Genomic DNA, 19,303 nt, shown 5'->3' on the forward strand with positions numbered 1-19,303 from the left:
GACGTGATTTGCGGCCATCTCGGCCGTTCAGCTTTCACCCCTCACCTCCCTCACCAACGGAGCCGCTATAAGGACGGGGATCCACCCAACCCGTCCCTCTCGTGTTTGTATAGACAGTCGTCCGGTTACGGGCGCTGCCCATCAGGCATGCGGAGACGCGGCTTCAGCCCTGCACGCAATAACGTTGCTGCAGTGACTTTAGAGATTTACAAGGGAGGCCGCAACCTTCAGTCGTGCCATGTCCACCACAGTGGTTCAAGATCGCCATTTTTGGCTGTGTCTGGCTTACATGACGGACGCAGACGAGAACAACTTCCTGAATGCTCCTGTCTCACAGACCGGCCTCTTCGGCGAGCCCGGGGAGTCGTACAGCTCCGCTGCGCAGACTGAGGCGATCTCCTAGGTCGTGCCCCGGCGGAAGAGAGCTGCCCTGGTCCACCAACGCCGGCTCCTCCGTCTGCCTCTCGCCGTCGGCGTCCTGCGGCGGCCACCTCCGTTCCCCTTCTCGGACCCCATATCGGCAGAGCAGGGGAACCGGTCGTCAGCAGCTCGCCCCGCCCGCTTAGCCTCTTCCCGTGAAAATCGGGAGTTTAAGTGGCCACAGACGGGCGACCCGGAGTGGCAGAGGATCACTCTTCAGGAGACAGTGATTCGCTCCTTCCCCCGGTAGAGGGTCGGGTGGAAAATCCTTGGTTTGCATATGTTCCACCGGCTGTCCAGCCGATACCCACTTAACCACACATAAGAGTGCATTCCTCTTCCCTCTCCAGGTCTCCAGAGGATCGAGAGAGCCGTGAGTGTACACCTGCTCACCCTACCTCTCCTCTATCGCCAGCGGGTGTCCTGAGGAGTCCGAGCTCTCCACTGAGGAGACCGGACCACCAGCACCCTCATCGGAGTCTGCGCTCTCCGCAGAGGAGACCAGACGACCGTCACCCTCAGCGGGCTCAGGTCAGTGTCACACACACACACACACACATACTGTAGATGTTTATGCTGTCACAGCAGACGCACCAGCAGTCCTACCTGTCTCGCTTCGCTGCCCCACCGCGGGTACTTCGGTAGTGTCGTTAATTCTCCTCGTACGGTCCCTGGATGCTTCGCTTCAGTTCCCAGCCCGTCTCGTTGGGTTTTACGCACTATCCGCCTCGGTTACGAATTACAATTACCGGCACACCCCCAAATTCTCGGACATTCGTTTCACTATAGTGAAAGCGTCCGATGCACATGTACTGCGTGCACAAGTCGATGTCCTGCTGGCGAAGGACGTTTCGAGCCAGTCCCTCTTACCGAGAATGATGATAGGGTTTTCCAGCCTTTATCTCATAGTACCCAAAATACGCGGTGGGTTACGACCGATTTATTTACGCACCGGCTCTACAAATGTGATCCTTTAGGATGATACGCCGAGGCTAGTATTTCAATATTCAGATCGCTTTGCAGCATAGACCTGTAGACGTGTACTTCATGTGTCCATCTCCCCTCGCCTTAGACCGTTTTTCGCTCTGCGTTCATGGAGTGGACATACTAATACTAAGTACACCATTCGAGCTGTCTCTCTCTCCCCGTGTCTCCATGAAAGTGCTAGTCATGGCATTAAAATCTCCGAGAGAGAGAGCGTTGTTCGCATTCTGCTTATATTTACGTCAACTATAATGGCTCGTTCTTGGCAGACGTGCGCGAACACAGAGATTTAATGCTTCAGCATCTCGCTCGTTTAAGTCATCAGGTCAGCTGGGAAAAGAGCAACTTTGCCCCGTGCAGAGGATCCTTTTCTCAGTATGGAAATAGACTCGATCGATTTATTGGCGTGTTTTACAAGAGCGCGCAACCAGTCAGTTCTGACTTGCCTCGGTTTAATTCGAGGGAAGTACGCGGTCCCTCTGAAACAATTTCAGAAGCTCCTGGACATATGACAACATGCTGCGGCTGTGACACTGCTCGAGCTGGTTCATATGAGACCGCTTCAGCATTGGTTTTACGATCGAGTCTCGAGGAGAGCGTGGCGCAACGGCATACACTGTGTAACCATTACACCTGCGTGTCATTTCAATTTTACCCCGTGGCAGACCCAGCATTTCTGATAGCAAGATATGCCCCTGAGTCGGGACTCCTGGCATTCTGTAGCACATACAATGCCCCCAGCACGGGATGAGCAGCCACGTATGACGGGCTTGCAGTCTCAGGGGTGTGCATAGCACCCCAACTGCCGCGAGCGGTGCGCTGTATATCTGGGACTTGTACGCTCCGCTATGGAGATGCGAGGGAAGGATGTAGTAGCCGACACCGACAACATTGCGACTGTTGCGTTATTTACCGTTAAGGCGGTTTTTGCGCTCTCGTCACCTGTCGCATCTCGCTCGTCATCTCCTCCTTTGGAGTCAGAAGCATCTAGGTCCCTTCGTGCCATTTACATCCCGGGTTCGCTCAATACAGCGGCAGACGCGCTTTCCCGAGCTGCGCGCCCCGGTGAATGGCGACTCCACCCCCAGACGGTCCAGCTAATTTGGAAGAAGTTCGGTCGTGCGCAGATATATCTGTTTGCGTCGCCGGACGATACCCACTGTCGCCGGTTTTTATTCACTAACCGAGGGCAGCCTCGGCGTGGATGCGTTGGCACACAGCTGGCCGCGGGGGACGTGAAAATACGCATTCACTCCAGTGAGCTTAATCGCACAGACACTGTGCAAAGTCAGGCAGGACGAGGAGAGCCTTTCGTTAGTCGCCCCATACTGGACGACAAGGAATTGGTTTTCAGAGTTAATGCTCCTCGCGACAGCCCCTCCCTGGCAAATTCCCATAGGAAGGACTTTCTTTCTTTAGGAAGCGGCACATTATGGCACCCGCGCCCCGACCTGTGGGATCTCCATGTATGGTCGTTGAGTCCGCAAGGTTTAGGTGATTTATCGCAAGTGGTATCTAACACCATCGACGCGGTACGAGCACCGTCCACAAGACGGGCTTACGCGCTTAAATGAAACCCTTTTCGTCACCTGGTGCTCTTCGCAACGCGAGGACCCCAGAGAATGCTTAACATTGTGCTTTTATATCTTCAACATAGGTTAGATGGTAGGCTGTCACCCTCCACCATTAAAGTTGATATCGCCGCTATTTCTGCTCATCACTCGCTTATTAACGGCAGATCAGTTGGCAGCATGATTTGGTTATTAGATTTTAAGAGGCGCTCGCAGGCTAAACCCCTCGCGCCCTCCCTCTATTCCTCCTGAGACCTGTCCATGGTGCTGAAGCCCTACTACAGGTTCCGCGTTCGAGCCTTTGCAGTCTGCGAGTCTGAAGTTTTTGTCAATGAAAACTCTGACCCTGCTAGCATTGGTCTCCGTGAAGAGAGTAAGGAATTTACATGCATTCTCTGTTGACGATTCGTGCCTTCAGTTTGGTCCTGCTGTCTCACTGAGACCCAGACCAGGCTACGTGCCCAAAGTTCCCACCACTCCCTTCAGAGATAAGGTGGTGAGCTTGCAAGCGCTGCCCCCCGGAGGAGGGCAGACTCAACCATGGCTTTATTATGCCCCGTAGCGTTACGCATCTACGTGGATCGCACACAAAGCCTTAGGACCTCAGATCAGCTCTTTGTTTGTTATGGTGGTCAGCAGAGAGGGAAAGCTGTCACTAAGCAGAGGATGTCTCATTGGATAGTTGATACTATCGCCCTTGCTTATCTGCAGGGCATTCCTTGTCCATTTAATTTGAGAGCTCACTCTACTAGAAGTGTTGCCTCATTTTGGGCATTCGCTTGTGGTTCCTCGCTAACAGACATCTGCAGAGCTGCTGGTTGGGCGACACCTAATACGTTCATTAGATTTTACAGTGTTCGTGTCGAGCCTGTCTCCTCTCGTGTTCTTTCCTCGTTAGGGGATGCACAGAGAACAGGCTCGCAGGTCGGCTTGCAGCCTCCGACTGCTGCTCCAAACTGAGCTCAGTATGGAAGGCCTTCGAGGCAAAAACGCGTAATAAATTGTTTTGCCTTCCTCCGCTGCCTTGGCAGCCTGATGTTGCGGAGCATCCGCTGCCAGCCTCTCACTAGCTGCATCCTCGCGAACCTGTGTTTGGCTCGGGCATCCACATTGCGTCCCACCGGGTTCCTTTGTGAGTATTTTTCCGTGGGGTTAATCCTACTAGCCCACGTTTCCCTCAGCAGAGCACTGCTTTGCTTATACAGCCACGGCTGTCATTTATACCTCAACTACGGTTGACTTTTGCCCACCAATAGCCCTTAACGGGGCGGTGGCTTCCGCAGCGTCCCTATACCGCTCAGATAAGGCGCTTCCCAGTCGCTGGCACTACTGTGGGGTTAAAGGAACATCTAGTGCCCGGCCTTCTGCCTTAAAACCTAATTCTCCTTATCCTTAAGTGGAACCGGAGGGCTTTACGCAGACACTGGAAGAGGTCAGCCCTCAGTGGCGTTTTGGTAGGGATTCCCAATTCGTCGGTCACGACGTGACGTCGTAGTGACCGACTGAAAGGGAACGTCTCGGTTACGTATGTAAGGAAGGGAACGGAGACGTCACGTCCCGTCGCCACAGGGCTGCTCCCTGCTGTTTATCGGCCGGTCACACTTTCCGGCTTTCTCAGCGAAATGAAGCTAATTTCCATATTTGCACCTGTGGCTTATATACGCACCTGGCGGGGCGGCGCCAGCATTATGCAAATATCTCAATGCCAAGTTCATTGGCGTTTTAGTAGAGTACGAAGCAGATTGGTCTCTCTAAGCGAGTTCCCAATTCGTCGGTCACTACGTGACGTCTCCGTTCCCTTCCTTCAGGGAACGAGGGTTACATACGTAACCGAGGCGTTTTCCAGCGGTATTTTGCATGCATGAGGTTTACATAAAAGAAACCAACGATATGAGGCTCACGATAATAATAATTCATAATTAGTTACATTTATATAGCGCTTTTCTAAGGCACTCAAAGCATTTTACATATGAAAGGGGGATTCTCCTCAACCACCACCAATGTGCAGCATCCACCTGGATGATGCGACAACAGCCTTACTGCACCAGAAAGCCCACCACACACCAGCTTATTAATGGAGAGGAGATAGAGTGATATAGCCAATTAGTATGAGGGGATGATTAGTAGGCCAACGGGCCAGTTTGGCCAGGGCACACCCCTACTCTTTTTCGAAAGACATCCTGGGATTTTTAATGACCACAGAGAGTCAGGACCTTGGTTTAAGGCCTCACTTTTTGAAAGTATAGTGTCCCCATCACTATACTGGGATGTAAGGACCAACACAGACCACAGGGTGAGCACCCCCTGCTGGTCTCACTAACACCTCTACCAGCAGCAACCTGATTTTCCCGAGTGGTCTCCCATCCAAGTACTGACCAGGCTCAGACCTGCTTAGCTTCAGTGGGCACGCTGTCTTGGGCTACAGGGTGATATGGCTGCTGGTATGACGATATTTTATTACCATATACAGAGCTCTCGTTTTTTCATCTATGACTAGGTAAATACAGTTTTTTTCTATGGCACCTTTTAAGTTATTCTTACACAGAAGTTATATTTTCTGTCTGAATAATTATTATGTAACAATTCTCATTGAAGACAACCATCATTAGCTGAGGTTTACTTATCTTCTATTTACTGTGAGTCACTGTGTTTAACACAACGCTACTTTGAAATTAACCATTCTATTTCCTGCTATTTTTATATCCTTCATCTCTCTGCTTCTCTCTCTTTCTCCCTCTATCATTTCCTTGTTCCTTCCTACACAAAAACACAGTAGAACTCAAGTAGTCTTAATTAACTTAAAAACAGGACTTTTCTAAACATTATAAAATCATTACAAATAATATAGAACCCTCTTTCATACATGTACAGTGTGAGGCTTTCTGAACATTTCTGTCGTGTGATTTTTACCCATATACATTTAATTGTTTTGACAAAACAAAAATAAATTAAAAAAAAATTGAGAATATGACCATTTTAGTTGTTTTAAGTAGTAACAACACTACTATAATACAGGCTGTGGCAGGTGCATCATACAGTAGGTGGACACACTGGCATTGTGGCTGCTTGAAAGACTCAGACAGGCATCACTCAAATTCTCTTCTGAAATGTTAAATATACTTTTCTCTTTACAAACTCTTAATGATGAAGCGTCAGTGGTTGATTTGTGGACTCATTGTAGCCCTGACTCATTAGTGTGACAGTGTGGCTGCTGGCAGGAGCTGTGACAGCTTATGAAAACATTAGTGAAAGTGCAGGACAGAATTAGGCCAGTGAATGTGCCAGCATTGATCCACAGCTTTTTATATAAAAAATAGACACAGAAGAGAATAAAACAGCAGAAAGAGAAAAAACAGGAAGTGATATATAAAATGTTTTCATTACATCTTTAAACACGTAACAGGCCTGTTTAATTGTCCCCATTTGATTTACCCAGTGACAAATGCTACCCGCGTCCTGATAGCTTGAGTGACCTTGTTCTGCCAGGGTCGCAGCTATATACAGAAGCAACAATCTGATGCTAATTCCCTCAGTTCTTTATTGAATCGTGTTTTTCCTAAACTCTAAGTACACCCACACTCTCATCTTCTTAGTTGGGTTACCATGCGACAGCGGCATTCAGTCAGGAGTTTATTGTTGCTCTGAAAAGCCACCGCTGACTCAGAGACTGAAAGCTTATGTTTCCTCTCAGGGGAACGAGAGGTTCACCGCTGTGAAATGCAGCAAACATCACAGAACGGTAATACGCCGACCACATCTAAACCCTGGGTTCCTAAAACTAGAAAATATAGCATTTGAAATCTTACCATAAATATTAAATGATTAATGATTGTAGAAGAATTAATCCATATGATATTTTGAATGCAATATTTTAACTTATTATCTACAGTGTCTGAATTCTTATCTTTTTGGAGTAAAGATCATAGGCTGGGACCATACCTAAACAGACCCCCTAAGACCTAGACCAGTGGTCACCAACCTTTTTACACCCAAGATTCCCAACTTAGGCCTTGATGAGAGGCAAGAGCTATCTATCAAAAAGGCCCAGACTGAACCTCCACATTTAGGCGTTTTATTTAGGCTAATTATATTTTAATTACATAAAATGAATGGATTCAGTTTTTTAAAATGACAAGAAAACTAATAATATTTAAAGTTCCACTTTAAGTGTTGTAAAATGAGGGGAAAACGTGCACCATAGACACATTTCTTAAAATTCTTATCAAATAAAGTCAGTATGTCATAACATTGAGATACAAAATTAAACCTTAACATGCGCATTGTGGCCATAAAACTGCATGCTGGTGACATCCACTGGTAAAAGCGGTGAAGTTAATGCAATGAGAATTAACTGATTTTACAAATAAAAATTGTACAAATAAAAATTAAAAAAAAAAATTTATTATATATTTAAGCAATATCGCTCGAGTAGGAGTACGGCCTCGTGCCTCTGGCCTAATCACAGCCGTGATGATATAGAGCTATATCACACGACTCCGAGAGCGATATTGCTTTTATACAACAGTTCGACGGCACACGTTTGAAAAACGAAAACAGGAAAACAACAACGGAGTTATTTTAAAAGCCTCTTTGTTTGGGAACTACTTTCTTCTGCCACGGATTTAAAGGCCAGAATGACAGGTAACACTTTCGGCTGTTTTGAATATAATAACACCATGGACGGATTCGCCGTTTTTAAATATTAAAATTTCTTGGTCACAAAGTGTAGTTTTAAGATTAGTTAAGTCGAGAATATATATGTATAATATTCAAATCTGCAGTCGATAAGTAAAGATAGCGCCAGTTTGAACGTCTGCTTAGCAAGATTCGGTACTCGAGATCCAGAGCAATGAGTGGACGTCAGTGTTCACTCGCCCCGCTGACCACCGCCCTATCTGGGCTACATCTCTGACAGGGATTCCCTGGCTCTGATGTTGGCCCTGTCTGTGTTTGATGGTCAAAATGAGATCAAATCAGCAGTATTTGGTGTCATGAAACTATTACTTGTTTTCTTATTCATATTTTGTGTTGTTATTGTTTTGGCGCGAGGTAAAAGTTAATAAAACTATATTTATATAATGTTGCTTTTGCCATTTAATCTTAACGCGATACGAGCACTTGCTTATTATTCGGCTTTGTTCTTGCCAGTACTATATAAAACAGTTTTTTTTATAAGTGTCACAGATGTTTTTTGCATGCTGCTTATAAATATATCAGGTCTCTTCAGATAATAATTGTTTTCATTCCTTTTTCCAAGTGTTAATCGTCCACACGATGTGACAATACTCAGTTTAAAGTTACATCCAAGAGCGCTGATCTTTGACGGGATAAGTACTTCCGATTGGGATTCACAGACTGATTCATGAGCTATACTAATGAGACACACGGAGAGTGTTTAAAGGGGCGGTGAATTTATTGATTTTATTGTTTTATACTGTTGTCTGATGTCTACTTATGATGTTCGCGTGGTTTTTACATTCAAAAACATCAAAAGCAGTAAGTAATAGGCTATTTTGTAACATGGATTTGTGGCTGTCTGGAGAAATGGTTCGTTTGAAGGGGCGGGCCGCACTGAAGACCTGGACGTAAACACCCACTGCTATGATTGGACAGCTTCATTACCTGTCATTACATGTGGCAAATGTTTTAAAAACATTAATGTGTAAAAATAGCAGCCGAATACATATTTGTTTGAGCCACAAAAGATTCTGGGTGCTAAAGATGATACACATAAATGACAATACATATAGTAAAGTAGAAACAAAAATTTTAACTTGACGTGACTAAATTACCGTATACAGCACAGTAAGCGCGCATCAGAATCTAAACTGCGGCTGATAAATCCTTCTTTATCAATTTAGTCACGGATGTTACAACAGACATATCAAGCGATCTCTAACAAAGCAATAGTGAAACGCAATAACTTAAATAAACTTACTGTGTACTGCTGTGTCATTTTTGTCAGATCCAATATTAGTGGTGTTTTTAATCACAGTCTCTCTGCAAATCCAGCATCGACTTCTTTACAAATGAATCCGTGTACACAAAGTAAATACTCCCCACTCGAGCTGGAACTTTTTCAAAAGCAAACTTTATCCACGCATTCCTAATGTTGAGACTCCATTATCCAGCGTCTGTGTTCTTCCCATAGACCGTTCTTCCACAACCGAAAATGCGTTTCCATGGTTACTTCAGATAACTGCGTCAAAATAAAAGTCTCTCAGAAAAAATTATTTAAAAGTCATTTTGGTTACATTTGGCAATCTTTAAATACATGTTTACTTATTGTTGAGACACACGTGTGTCACGCGAAGCTGTGGGCGGGGCTACAAAAGTGGTCCTTGTATTTGGCTATGGGGAGGTGCTTCAATTCTACTTTGATTTCATACTTTTCCGAAATTCACACTGACTTGTTTTACTGGCTTGGTGCCAAAAACTGTTATATTTCAGTAGCACGGGCGTTTTCAGTTCTGAAACTTGCAGGATGTTCATTTAAATATGATTACCTCTTATATAACAAATTATCAAGTTAAAATTGAGTATTTGATTCACCGCTCCTTTAAAAACAGCGCGTCTGTGCGTGCAGTTTTTCCAGTCAGAGATGAGCCTATTAAGAACCTCCATTCATTCACTAATACTAAAATCAATGACGAGTAGGTGGCGGAATAATACGAAAGGTGAAGCGGTTACTGTGCCTTTATCAGTAGAATATCGCATAGCTCTTAGCCAATCAGATTCGAGAACCAGAAAGAACTGTTGTATAAAATATTATAACAATAAAAAAATTGAATGTAATGCATACAGGTAACAATGTTTTATACACAATCCCTGTTCATGTAATCAGAGAAAATTACTTTATGCATGCATACTATTATGCATGCCAGGCCAATAGTTGGTGATGTCACATCATTAACATGTAATACGCCTGTGCATGAAATCCCAATTTTCACAAATTCACAGTTAGTTTAGACAGAGATGATAATGGTATTGTTTTGAAAAACATTTTGCTAAAATTAAGATTGGCTTAAGCTTTTATTGGAGCTTTTGCAACATTGGTAATGTTGGTGTTACATTACAGTAGATATATTGTTAAATGTTTTGATGATATTACTGTATATAATTAGTTATCCAATTATATATATGTTGATTTTTTTTAAGATAGCGCTGAGTTGCTTTGATCTGCAGGAAGTTTTCATTGCTTGTGTATCTTTAAACTGATGAGATATAAGACAGGAAGTGGCTTACAGGATGTTGGTCTGGAACAGCAAAGTTAAAATGATCCTCTTCAGTTATCCTAAGGACCGTCAGTCTTTGAATACAGAGCCCCGTGACGTTCACTGATATTTAAGCATTACACCACATCATTTACAAGCTAAGCAAATTATAATATACCACAGGGTGTCATATCAAAATGTTTAACTGTTTAATGCCAATGCAGGATATAGATCATGGACAGGGTTTACTATAGTTGCAATACTCAGTACACAATAGTGAATTATTTCAAAAGTTGCCGCTGAGCAGAGGTTGTGAATAGGTGTCAAGTAGTGCCTTATTTTAAAAACTATTTAGTTCTCTGGGTAGCAAATTCTGAATTGGAAAACATTAAAATGGATCTGTTTTAAAAGCAGTCTGGCTGTTGATATCACTAAACATGAGTCATGTAATAGTCTGGACAGAGTTACATAACTATGGCAAGTTACATATCAGTGTATGTTTTTGAAACATATTGTAAAATAGATTGTATTGTTCTCCACAGCATGTTGCTCAGTGTTGTGGAAAAGACCTTACAGAATCTGAACAATTAAGCACCCATGGGTCAATGGTTTCACAAATGAATAGAGCCTTTGTTTTACCCAGATCATTAGGGAACAGTTCTTTCCTCTAGATGCTTAATCCACCAGGAGGGTTTAGATCCAGTCCGCTCCTATAAGCTGCATTTGATAGTTCTGGTCATGGGGTTTCTAGATCCTAGTGTACATTTCGTTTCATTTGGAGTAGTTCACAACTACTGCATAATAACAGTAGAAGAAAGACTCCCCATAAGTTTTTGGAGCATCAGGACTTTAAGAAACATCATCAGTGATTTTGATGTCTGAAGGCAACTATGTTAGAACATTAGAGGCAACCAAGCATGCGTTTTTGATGCATTGGACCAATTTGGGACATGGACTTCTTCAGTGATGGAGCCACAGATTACATCAATGACTACCTCAAACTCAGTAAGTGACTAAATTAGCTGAGATCTCGTCACTATGAAATTTTCCGGTTCTTTATTCACAATTCAAAGCATGCTCTTGTGAAAAGTATTAATTTGAGGTCTCATTTTATTGTTACTAAATATAGATATTTATTTGGTTTTGAGTATAGAATAATGTACAGCCAGCTGGTTGTTATTGCAGAATAAATCATGACAGGCTGATCAGAAATTGTACAAACCTGATGGGATTTACTTGCTATAACAACCAGCTGGATGTATGTTCTCCTGCTTACATGGCAACTTGCCACATATATAAATTTAGGAAATCTAGTAGCAGCAGTCACTCGCCAACTTCATCAATGGGACTGAAGTAGAACGTGTCTCCAGCTTTAAGTTCTTGGGTGTCCACATCTGTCCTAGCATCTGAACACCTAATTTCTGGTTAGGTAAGCACGACAACGCTTGTACTTCCTGAGGAGATGAAAGACAGACATCTGAAAGACATCTGTCTCCTTAAATCCTATTCAGTATCTACCGCTGCTTCATTGAGAGCACCCTGACAATCTTCATCAGAGTGTGGTATGGCAGTTCCACCGTGTGTAAAAAGAAAGCTCAGCAAAGGGTAGTGAAAACTGTCCTGCACATATTTGGCACCCATCTGCCTGCCATCGAGTCTCTTCACAAAACATCATTAAGAACTCTACATGTCAAATATATGACTATGCAGTATTACCAACTACTTGTTTAAAGGAACAGTATGTAAGAAATTTATATCAATTAATCATACAATGGCCCTGATATGTCACTAGACATTAAAAAATCATTTTAATTTCAAATACTTATATCACTGATAACAGTGGTCCGGTCAGGATATTGTCATTTAAAAAGTGGAGTTGCAGCCCTCAACTGATGTTTATGTTGTCATTTTGTGTATTGGCCACCAGTTGGGTGATTGCAGTACCAGTTTTAGCCACAAGTTTTGTTGTTGCAATACCAGTTTTGGCCACAATCCTACATACTGTTCCTTTAAGTTATTTCAAGTTATCTTGTCCTTGTGTTTGTTATAAAGTGGTGAAACCATTAGCAGAGGAAGTCATGAGTTATGATGTTATGATGGTATATTAACAAGAAAATAGAATTTGATTTAGGGAATGCAGTGTTTCCCACAGACTTTGTTTATTTGTGGCGGCACATTTGCCAGGTGGTATGGGTGAATAATAATATCCTACTAAAGGTCCGGGAACCATAGCTTTTAATACCCAAGGATGGCCCAAGAGCCCATCTGACATGTAAAGCAACCAATCACGTTACACTTTGTACCCGCTTATGTTTAGGGGATTGCAACCATCATTCATTAACGTCTCTAAAGTGTTTAATGACAATTGCAAACACTTTGAAATACCTTTTATACTTTTAAACATGCAGTGTGTATTCAAGCTTGATGAAGCATATTTTCACGGATTTAAACATAAAGCTTTTTGCTGTTTCCATGCAGATCATTAAATAACCCAACAGTTCATTTATCAAATACATCAGATGTTTAGCCAACAGTCCATGTGTGGACATCTGAGGCTGAGACTATGGGAATAATGTCAAAACCTATACTTGACATGTCAATGAAAAAATGCTTAACTGTGTTTTGCATTTAGCACTTACGGCCACACACTCTGTAATGACATATATGTTTTGCGCACCAATTGTGAACATTTCACGTATAAACCAGTCTTCAGAATCACAGCCAACCGCCGCAATAGATATAGAATAGCCAGAGGTGTGTACAGGACCTGTCCTGTAAGAGGAAGGTTGTAAAAAAACGCACTGTGTATAAGGGCGCACTCACACTATCCAAACCAAACCATGCCCCAGCACGATTGTCCCCCCTACATACTTCCCCAGAAGCGCGCACTCACACTGTACTTTTATCAATCCAAATAAACAAACCGCACCTGGGCGCGGTACAGAGGGATCACACTAGTCAAACGAACCAGGCTTTGGGGGTCAAACATGCCCGGATGCGGTTTGGATAGTGTGCCCATAGTGATATTACGCACTGCCCAAAAATAGTCCCCCTGGTTACTTTCAATAGCAGGGGACTATTTTTAGGCGCTGCGTAATATAATTGCATCTGCTGCAGCCATGTTACAACAGCAAAGTCCTTGATTATTGAATGAGAGTATAGTTCCTAGCCATACCTGCCTTAAAAAACGCAACTTTTAATTTTTTGTCTGTCTTAGTACACGATATAACTACAAAAGGGTCAAGTTTTTAAAAGGAAAAATATAGAAACTCGTTGGTTATTTTTTAGCGCAATGCTAATGGTCTAATCAGATTCAATGGATTATGCTAAGCTATTCTAAAAGTGGTTCCGCCAGACCTGGAGATCGGCTGAATGGATTCCAAAATGGTAAAAATTAAGTGTTTAACTCTAGGGGAGCTGGAAAATGAGCATATTTAAAAAAAAGTGGAGTGTCTTTCAAATACTTTTTGTAAATATTGCATATTAATATTGCAATTTTGGTTAGTTTGTGTAAACTGGTTATATTTATATTTGCAGTACAAAGGTATGTACTTGTATAGTTTTATGCATTACCATCTATTGAAGTTATAATAAAATGCAGAATAGACTAATCTTCAAGTTATAAGTTTTTGCCGTTTATGAAAAAGTATTATGTGTCATGTTTAATATGATATTAGTTTTGCAACTAACTTAAATCTTGTGCTTGTGGAATACAGCATATTATGTAATAACTCATGTTTCATTTATTAGTCTAGTATTTGTATCTCTGTGTTTAAACGGTTGTAGGCCCACAGTACAGTACAGTATGCTTCTTGATTCAGTTAAGAAAGCAGTGTTCTGATTGGTTGAATAAAAGCTCATACAATTGGCTTAACAGGAGATGCCTGAGTAATTGTGAATCTCAACCTGGCAGGTCTCAAAAGTACACACACCCAAGTCCAAGATGATCACACGTGTGGTTATTTAAATTATTATAAATTCAATAATAAACGTTCACATTTTTAACTATCAAAACCTTTGTACTTCGGTGAATTGTGTTATGTATGTTACACTTGTGAATTTGGGTACGCATGTGTTCATCAAATCTTTAGCTTGAATTATTTTTGACACTAGTCCGGTGCAATAACACCTGCTTGTCTTAGGTGATGTCAATCTATAGACATAGACAGAGATTGTGAGGCAGATTTTGAAGGTCTTTTCTACTGAAAAATAATGAGAGTTAGAAAAGAAAAGAAAAGCGCAGAGACAGAATTTTGTGACATTTATATTTAATTTAATCAATTTGATAAATTTCTTAAAATGCTATTCCAGCATAAATATTGCAGGAAGCAATAAGTGTAAATAAAAGATTGTGATTTTATGCTTGTTTAGTGAAAATAGATAAAAAGATGTAGTTTTATTGGACGCACATGCGTTGTCGCTGTTACGGAGCATCTGGACGGAGCTTAAAGGTGACATCGAATGATTGAACGGGGTATTTATCCTTGTTCTGTGATGTGACATGTAGACAAATATTTTTTGTTTGGGTCTGTAATGCCTTAGAAGCTTCTTAAAAACCTCAGATAGCTCTATCAGGGTGGGGGATTTTAAACAAGTGGTTTTGCACCTATTTTGCTCCCCCTACTGGCTTAACTTGCAATCTCATTACTGATTGGCTGACTTTGCTGCCACTCAAACAATGTAGCCAATTATTTTAAAGTGGAGGGGCAGTGAGATGCCTGTGATGTCATAAGCATTAGTTTTTCAGATTGGGCCGTTTTCTGGCTGACATTTCTAAAAGAGGAATTTCTATGAGACTGAGATGTTTAGCATGTCTAGCACTTTTTGTATGTTCATGAATGCGGGTAGACTACTGTACCATTATTCAACAAAGACCAGGTAAAAATGTTTTTTCATTCTCTGTCCCCTTTAACTTCCGGTCTCTCTTTGTTTAATGTTCTAGTGGCTAAACTGATCTCTGGAACAAATACCTCATTGAATAAACGAATGATTTGGTTTCCTAAAGACGAGGGGAGACAGAGATCATGCATCACCGCTATGTGAAGAAAGTTTGGCAGACGATCTGTAGTTAGGATTGTACATTATATAGTACACATTTTACACAGTAACGTTAGCTCAGTGTAGCTTTTGATATGCTTTAACTATGATTTAAAGGCACACAAGGCAAGTCTGAGTATTATTTCTCTACTAGCTCCCCCTAGTGTCTGGGAGTAAATGCGTTCTATATCTAAGACTATACGAGACTGAAGGACACCGGGTCGGATACAGCGAACTTGCAAGTGGGGTATTCTTCCTACAGACGGTAGGGGCGGGCGAGAGAGTCTTCATTCTTCATGTAATGAGTCATTTAACCATATACCGACTTACGAAGATGATTTATTAACATAAAAATGCTGCCTTGTGTCCCTTTAAACTAAGGTACTCTACTTGTTGTTTATTTTGATTTGTTATTAAAAAAATAAACTACTCCAAAAGGACTGTGTTTTTTATTCTTTGTGGAGTTTACCGGAAATACGTGTGTTCCACGAAAGCCGTTTGTTTATGTTGTTACTGTTCAAACCGTCTAAGCTCAAAACAAATATGACGGCATGCTGATGACATCAGATGTCAGATAATCCTTTGGGTTTTGTGCTTCCTGACATAATTTTTTTGTTTTTTAGTAAGCTCTTCTACTAAGATCAAATCAAATTACAGACTTTATGATCATACAAAGTGGATGTAAATTATAATAATAAGTCCGAGTTACATCAGTCTTTGTACTAAAGTAGAGACACTGAACTAATGAGGGCTTGATGTTGTTAGGTAAATTGACCGACTACATACTGTAGCGCTGTAGATCTGTACATTCATCTCATCTAACAAAGCACTTGTAATGACCATGTCTTAAAGATTAAAGCACAGGTGCTGGAGTTTTATAGTGATCTGATCTGACAATAATTCAGCCCTTATTTAAGCATCATTTGCCTGTATTAGATAAGTTCATGTTAGAAATAAAGCGTGATTGGAGACAAAGATAACTGCATGCTCACAGCAGATCAATACACAGTGAGGTATACTGTACCACTGAAGTGTAAAAGATGAGTATAAAAGAAGATAAATAGAAAAACATCTACAGTATTAACTTTTTCAACATTTGGTGAAATAATTTACCTTGTTAAATTATTAAATATTGCATGCTATTACCATTGGATTCATTTTTGACACCTACAAGAAGTATAAAGGCAGTACTATGATACAGTTGATGCAGTATTGTACTGAATGATTACCTTATTTCATGTATCATGCTATTTACATGATATTCAGAAGTACAGAAAAGGTATGGTCCAAAAACATAATAACATTTCTAACATACTTATACTACATATACTACTAAACTTATCTTTCACACTTTATACGCTGGATTTCACACATCATGTCTGGGTTTAGACCTCATGTGTATGAAGTGCTCCTAAATTAGTTTTAATATCATCGTTCAACAGGTTTATCATATCATGTTTGTTTTGTATTTTCAGAGGAGGAATTGCGGAAGCTACGGGAAGAAACAAATGTGGAGACCATTAGGCAGGAACTGGAAAGAGAACGCAGCAGAAGACTTGACCTAGAACAGAAGATAAACGAAGTTCTGAAGTCCAGGTGAGCAAACTTAAGTAGAGATTCATCAGCATGTGCCAGCCCTTAAACAGTCTGAAACATGGGCACAGAAACTTACTTGATAGAGCATTGCTTGAGCAGTGCAACAGCCATAAGTTTGAGGCTAGGGGGCACGCATACACTAATAAAGTAGGAATTGTATTGTTTGTTATGAAACTGTAATGGTCTATGTGGGTCTCTACTGGTATGTGTTCGGTTCTGTTGGTGGGACCATTAAAGGAATGTTGTAGTGGTTTTAAATGGTGAAAGCGAATGGTTCCTTGTGGTATTTTAATGGAAAGCAATAGAATTTCTTTGATGGTTTCTGTTGTTTTTTGGGGGGGGATTTTTCAGCCGGATTATGAGTCCTGTAGTGCCCAGTAAATATGAATGAATATCATTCTGCTAAATTTCTAAATGCATATATGTGTCACATTTTGCCTCTTTATTCTTTACTTTCCCAAAGACTTTTTGAGTTTGTATTTGGGTCCTCTAGTTTTGTTATCACTATTTTCCATTTGTTCATCATTTGTTCTTGATTTGTCACATGATTCTAGTTAAAGGTGACATTGAATGATTGAATGGGGTATTTATCCTTGTTCTGTGATGTGACATGTAGACAAAATATTTTTTGTTTGGGTCTGTAATGCCTTAGAAGCTTCCTAAAAACCTCTCTCAGATAGCTCTATTAGGGTGGGGGATTTTAAACAAGTGGTTTTGCACCTATTTGGCTCCCCCTACTGGCTTAACTTGCAATCTCATTACTGATTGGCTGACTTTGCTGCCACTCAAAAAATGTAGCCAATTATTTTAAAGTGGAGGGGCAGTTAGATGCCTGTGATGTCATAAGCATCAGTTTTTCAGATTGGGCCGTTTTCTGGCTGACATTTCTAAAAGAGGAATTTCTAGACTGAGATGTTTAGCATGTCTAGCACTTTTTGTATGTTCGTGAATGTGGGTAGACTACCATTATTCAACAAAGAGAAGGTAAAAATGTTTTTTCATTCTCTGTCCCCTTTAAGTTTCATCACATGTACTGAATAGAGGGTTTTCACGGCGCGTCATCAGAGCGGAAGACGCCATATTGGAGGCACTCCGCATTACAACAGAGCAGACACTGATGTATATGCCGAACGTCGTCAAGGAAAATAGTTAATTATTGCCGTGTTTGAGATGGTACCAACAGTACATATTGAGAAAAACATTTGGATTATTATCGACTTCCAAAAGTTATTAAAAACCAGGGAAAGGAATGCAAGAAATTATCAGAGGATCGACGCTTGTGGTTGGTAAAGCTCAGGAAAAAGAGTAGTATTGTATTAGAAATATGATTGAAGTACATAAAGTATAAAACAATTATGCTTCTACTTGTTGTGCTTTATTTAAAGAGTATTTAATATGTACTTTAGTGTATGCACAAAATGTACTTAAACACAAATAAAATTTGCGCTGCAATGCCTTAATGCCAGTGTGCTTAATTGCTCATAGCAAATTTTCTATTGTAATGATAATTATATTTTTAATAGTAAATGGTAAAAACAATTATTGCTTTTATTTTTTACTGTGCTTATTTTACAGTAAAGCACTTTGGTAGGACACTGGCTATTTTAAATTTGCTATATAAATAAAGCTTACATTGACATATGGGCTCTGCATGAAAACTAGGTAGTTCACTAACTTATATCGGGATATGCAACTGAAGGAAGAATCGCCGGGTCGTCACGGATCCTAGAAGAGGGAGCTCGTAGGGATCTGCACCGCCTATAAATTTTAATTTCTCGAAATATCGTGCCTTTTCTTGTGGTCCAAGTCCTTCCCTATATGCCTTTGCATCTTGGATGCGTTTTCTGTTGTTTAGACATGTCTACATTCACTTAAAGTATCCAAAGCGCATAATATTCCATTGTACTCCTTTCAGTTCTTTACACCGAGTGCCTCCACCATGGCCGCGCATCGGGGTTACCGCCCAGAACGTGACGTCGGTGAATACCCTCTATATATAGCCATCTAGATTTTATTTTCAGCTAGCATTTTACATAGCTTATGTTTCTTTCTTTGTTTGGCCCTTATTCGGTTGTGTAGTTTCCTGTTTATGTTATTCCTGACTCTGCATCATTAAAACCTGTTTAAATCTACAGTTCAACTTCACTACACTGTAACATTATCTAAAAAACATCTATGTAGTTATAAGCCTTCACATACTTGCAGAGAGTCTCATTTCCGATCTGATCACATTGCCCTTAATGCAAACAGCCAAATTATGTGTTCACATTAAGTATCAAGAAGACCCAAAATACAAAAATTAGTAAAGCAAATATTTAAAGGTTAATTAAGCTGGTATTTTGGAGAACGTTTTATTACATTTATTATTTTATTATTAAATTATTATGTATTTGGTAAGTTGATGTGCCTTGGCAGTGTTCATTGACCCTGCCCTTCACTTTATTTTGCTGCTAACATCACATGCTAAAGTTTAAAAATAGC

General features: G+C 41.1%; 1 protein-coding gene across 3 annotated transcripts in view; it reads left to right on the forward strand.

The window, feature by feature from the left end:
• The window catches only part of gramd4a (GRAM domain containing 4a), a 57,841-nt gene that overhangs the window by 22,944 nt on the left and 15,594 nt on the right, over nt 1-19,303 (forward strand). For all 3 annotated transcript variants that reach the window (XM_065274636.2, XM_065274637.2, XM_065274638.2), the window contains one exon: nt 16,702-16,822. In XM_065274636.2, the coding sequence (XP_065130708.1) occupies nt 16,702-16,822 (121 nt within the window). The remainder of the gene's footprint in view (nt 1-16,701; nt 16,823-19,303) is intronic.

Source organism: Paramisgurnus dabryanus, chromosome 1 (genome assembly GCF_030506205.2).
Source record: "Paramisgurnus dabryanus chromosome 1, PD_genome_1.1, whole genome shotgun sequence".
NCBI classification, from domain to species: Eukaryota; Metazoa; Chordata; class Actinopteri; order Cypriniformes; family Cobitidae; genus Paramisgurnus; species Paramisgurnus dabryanus.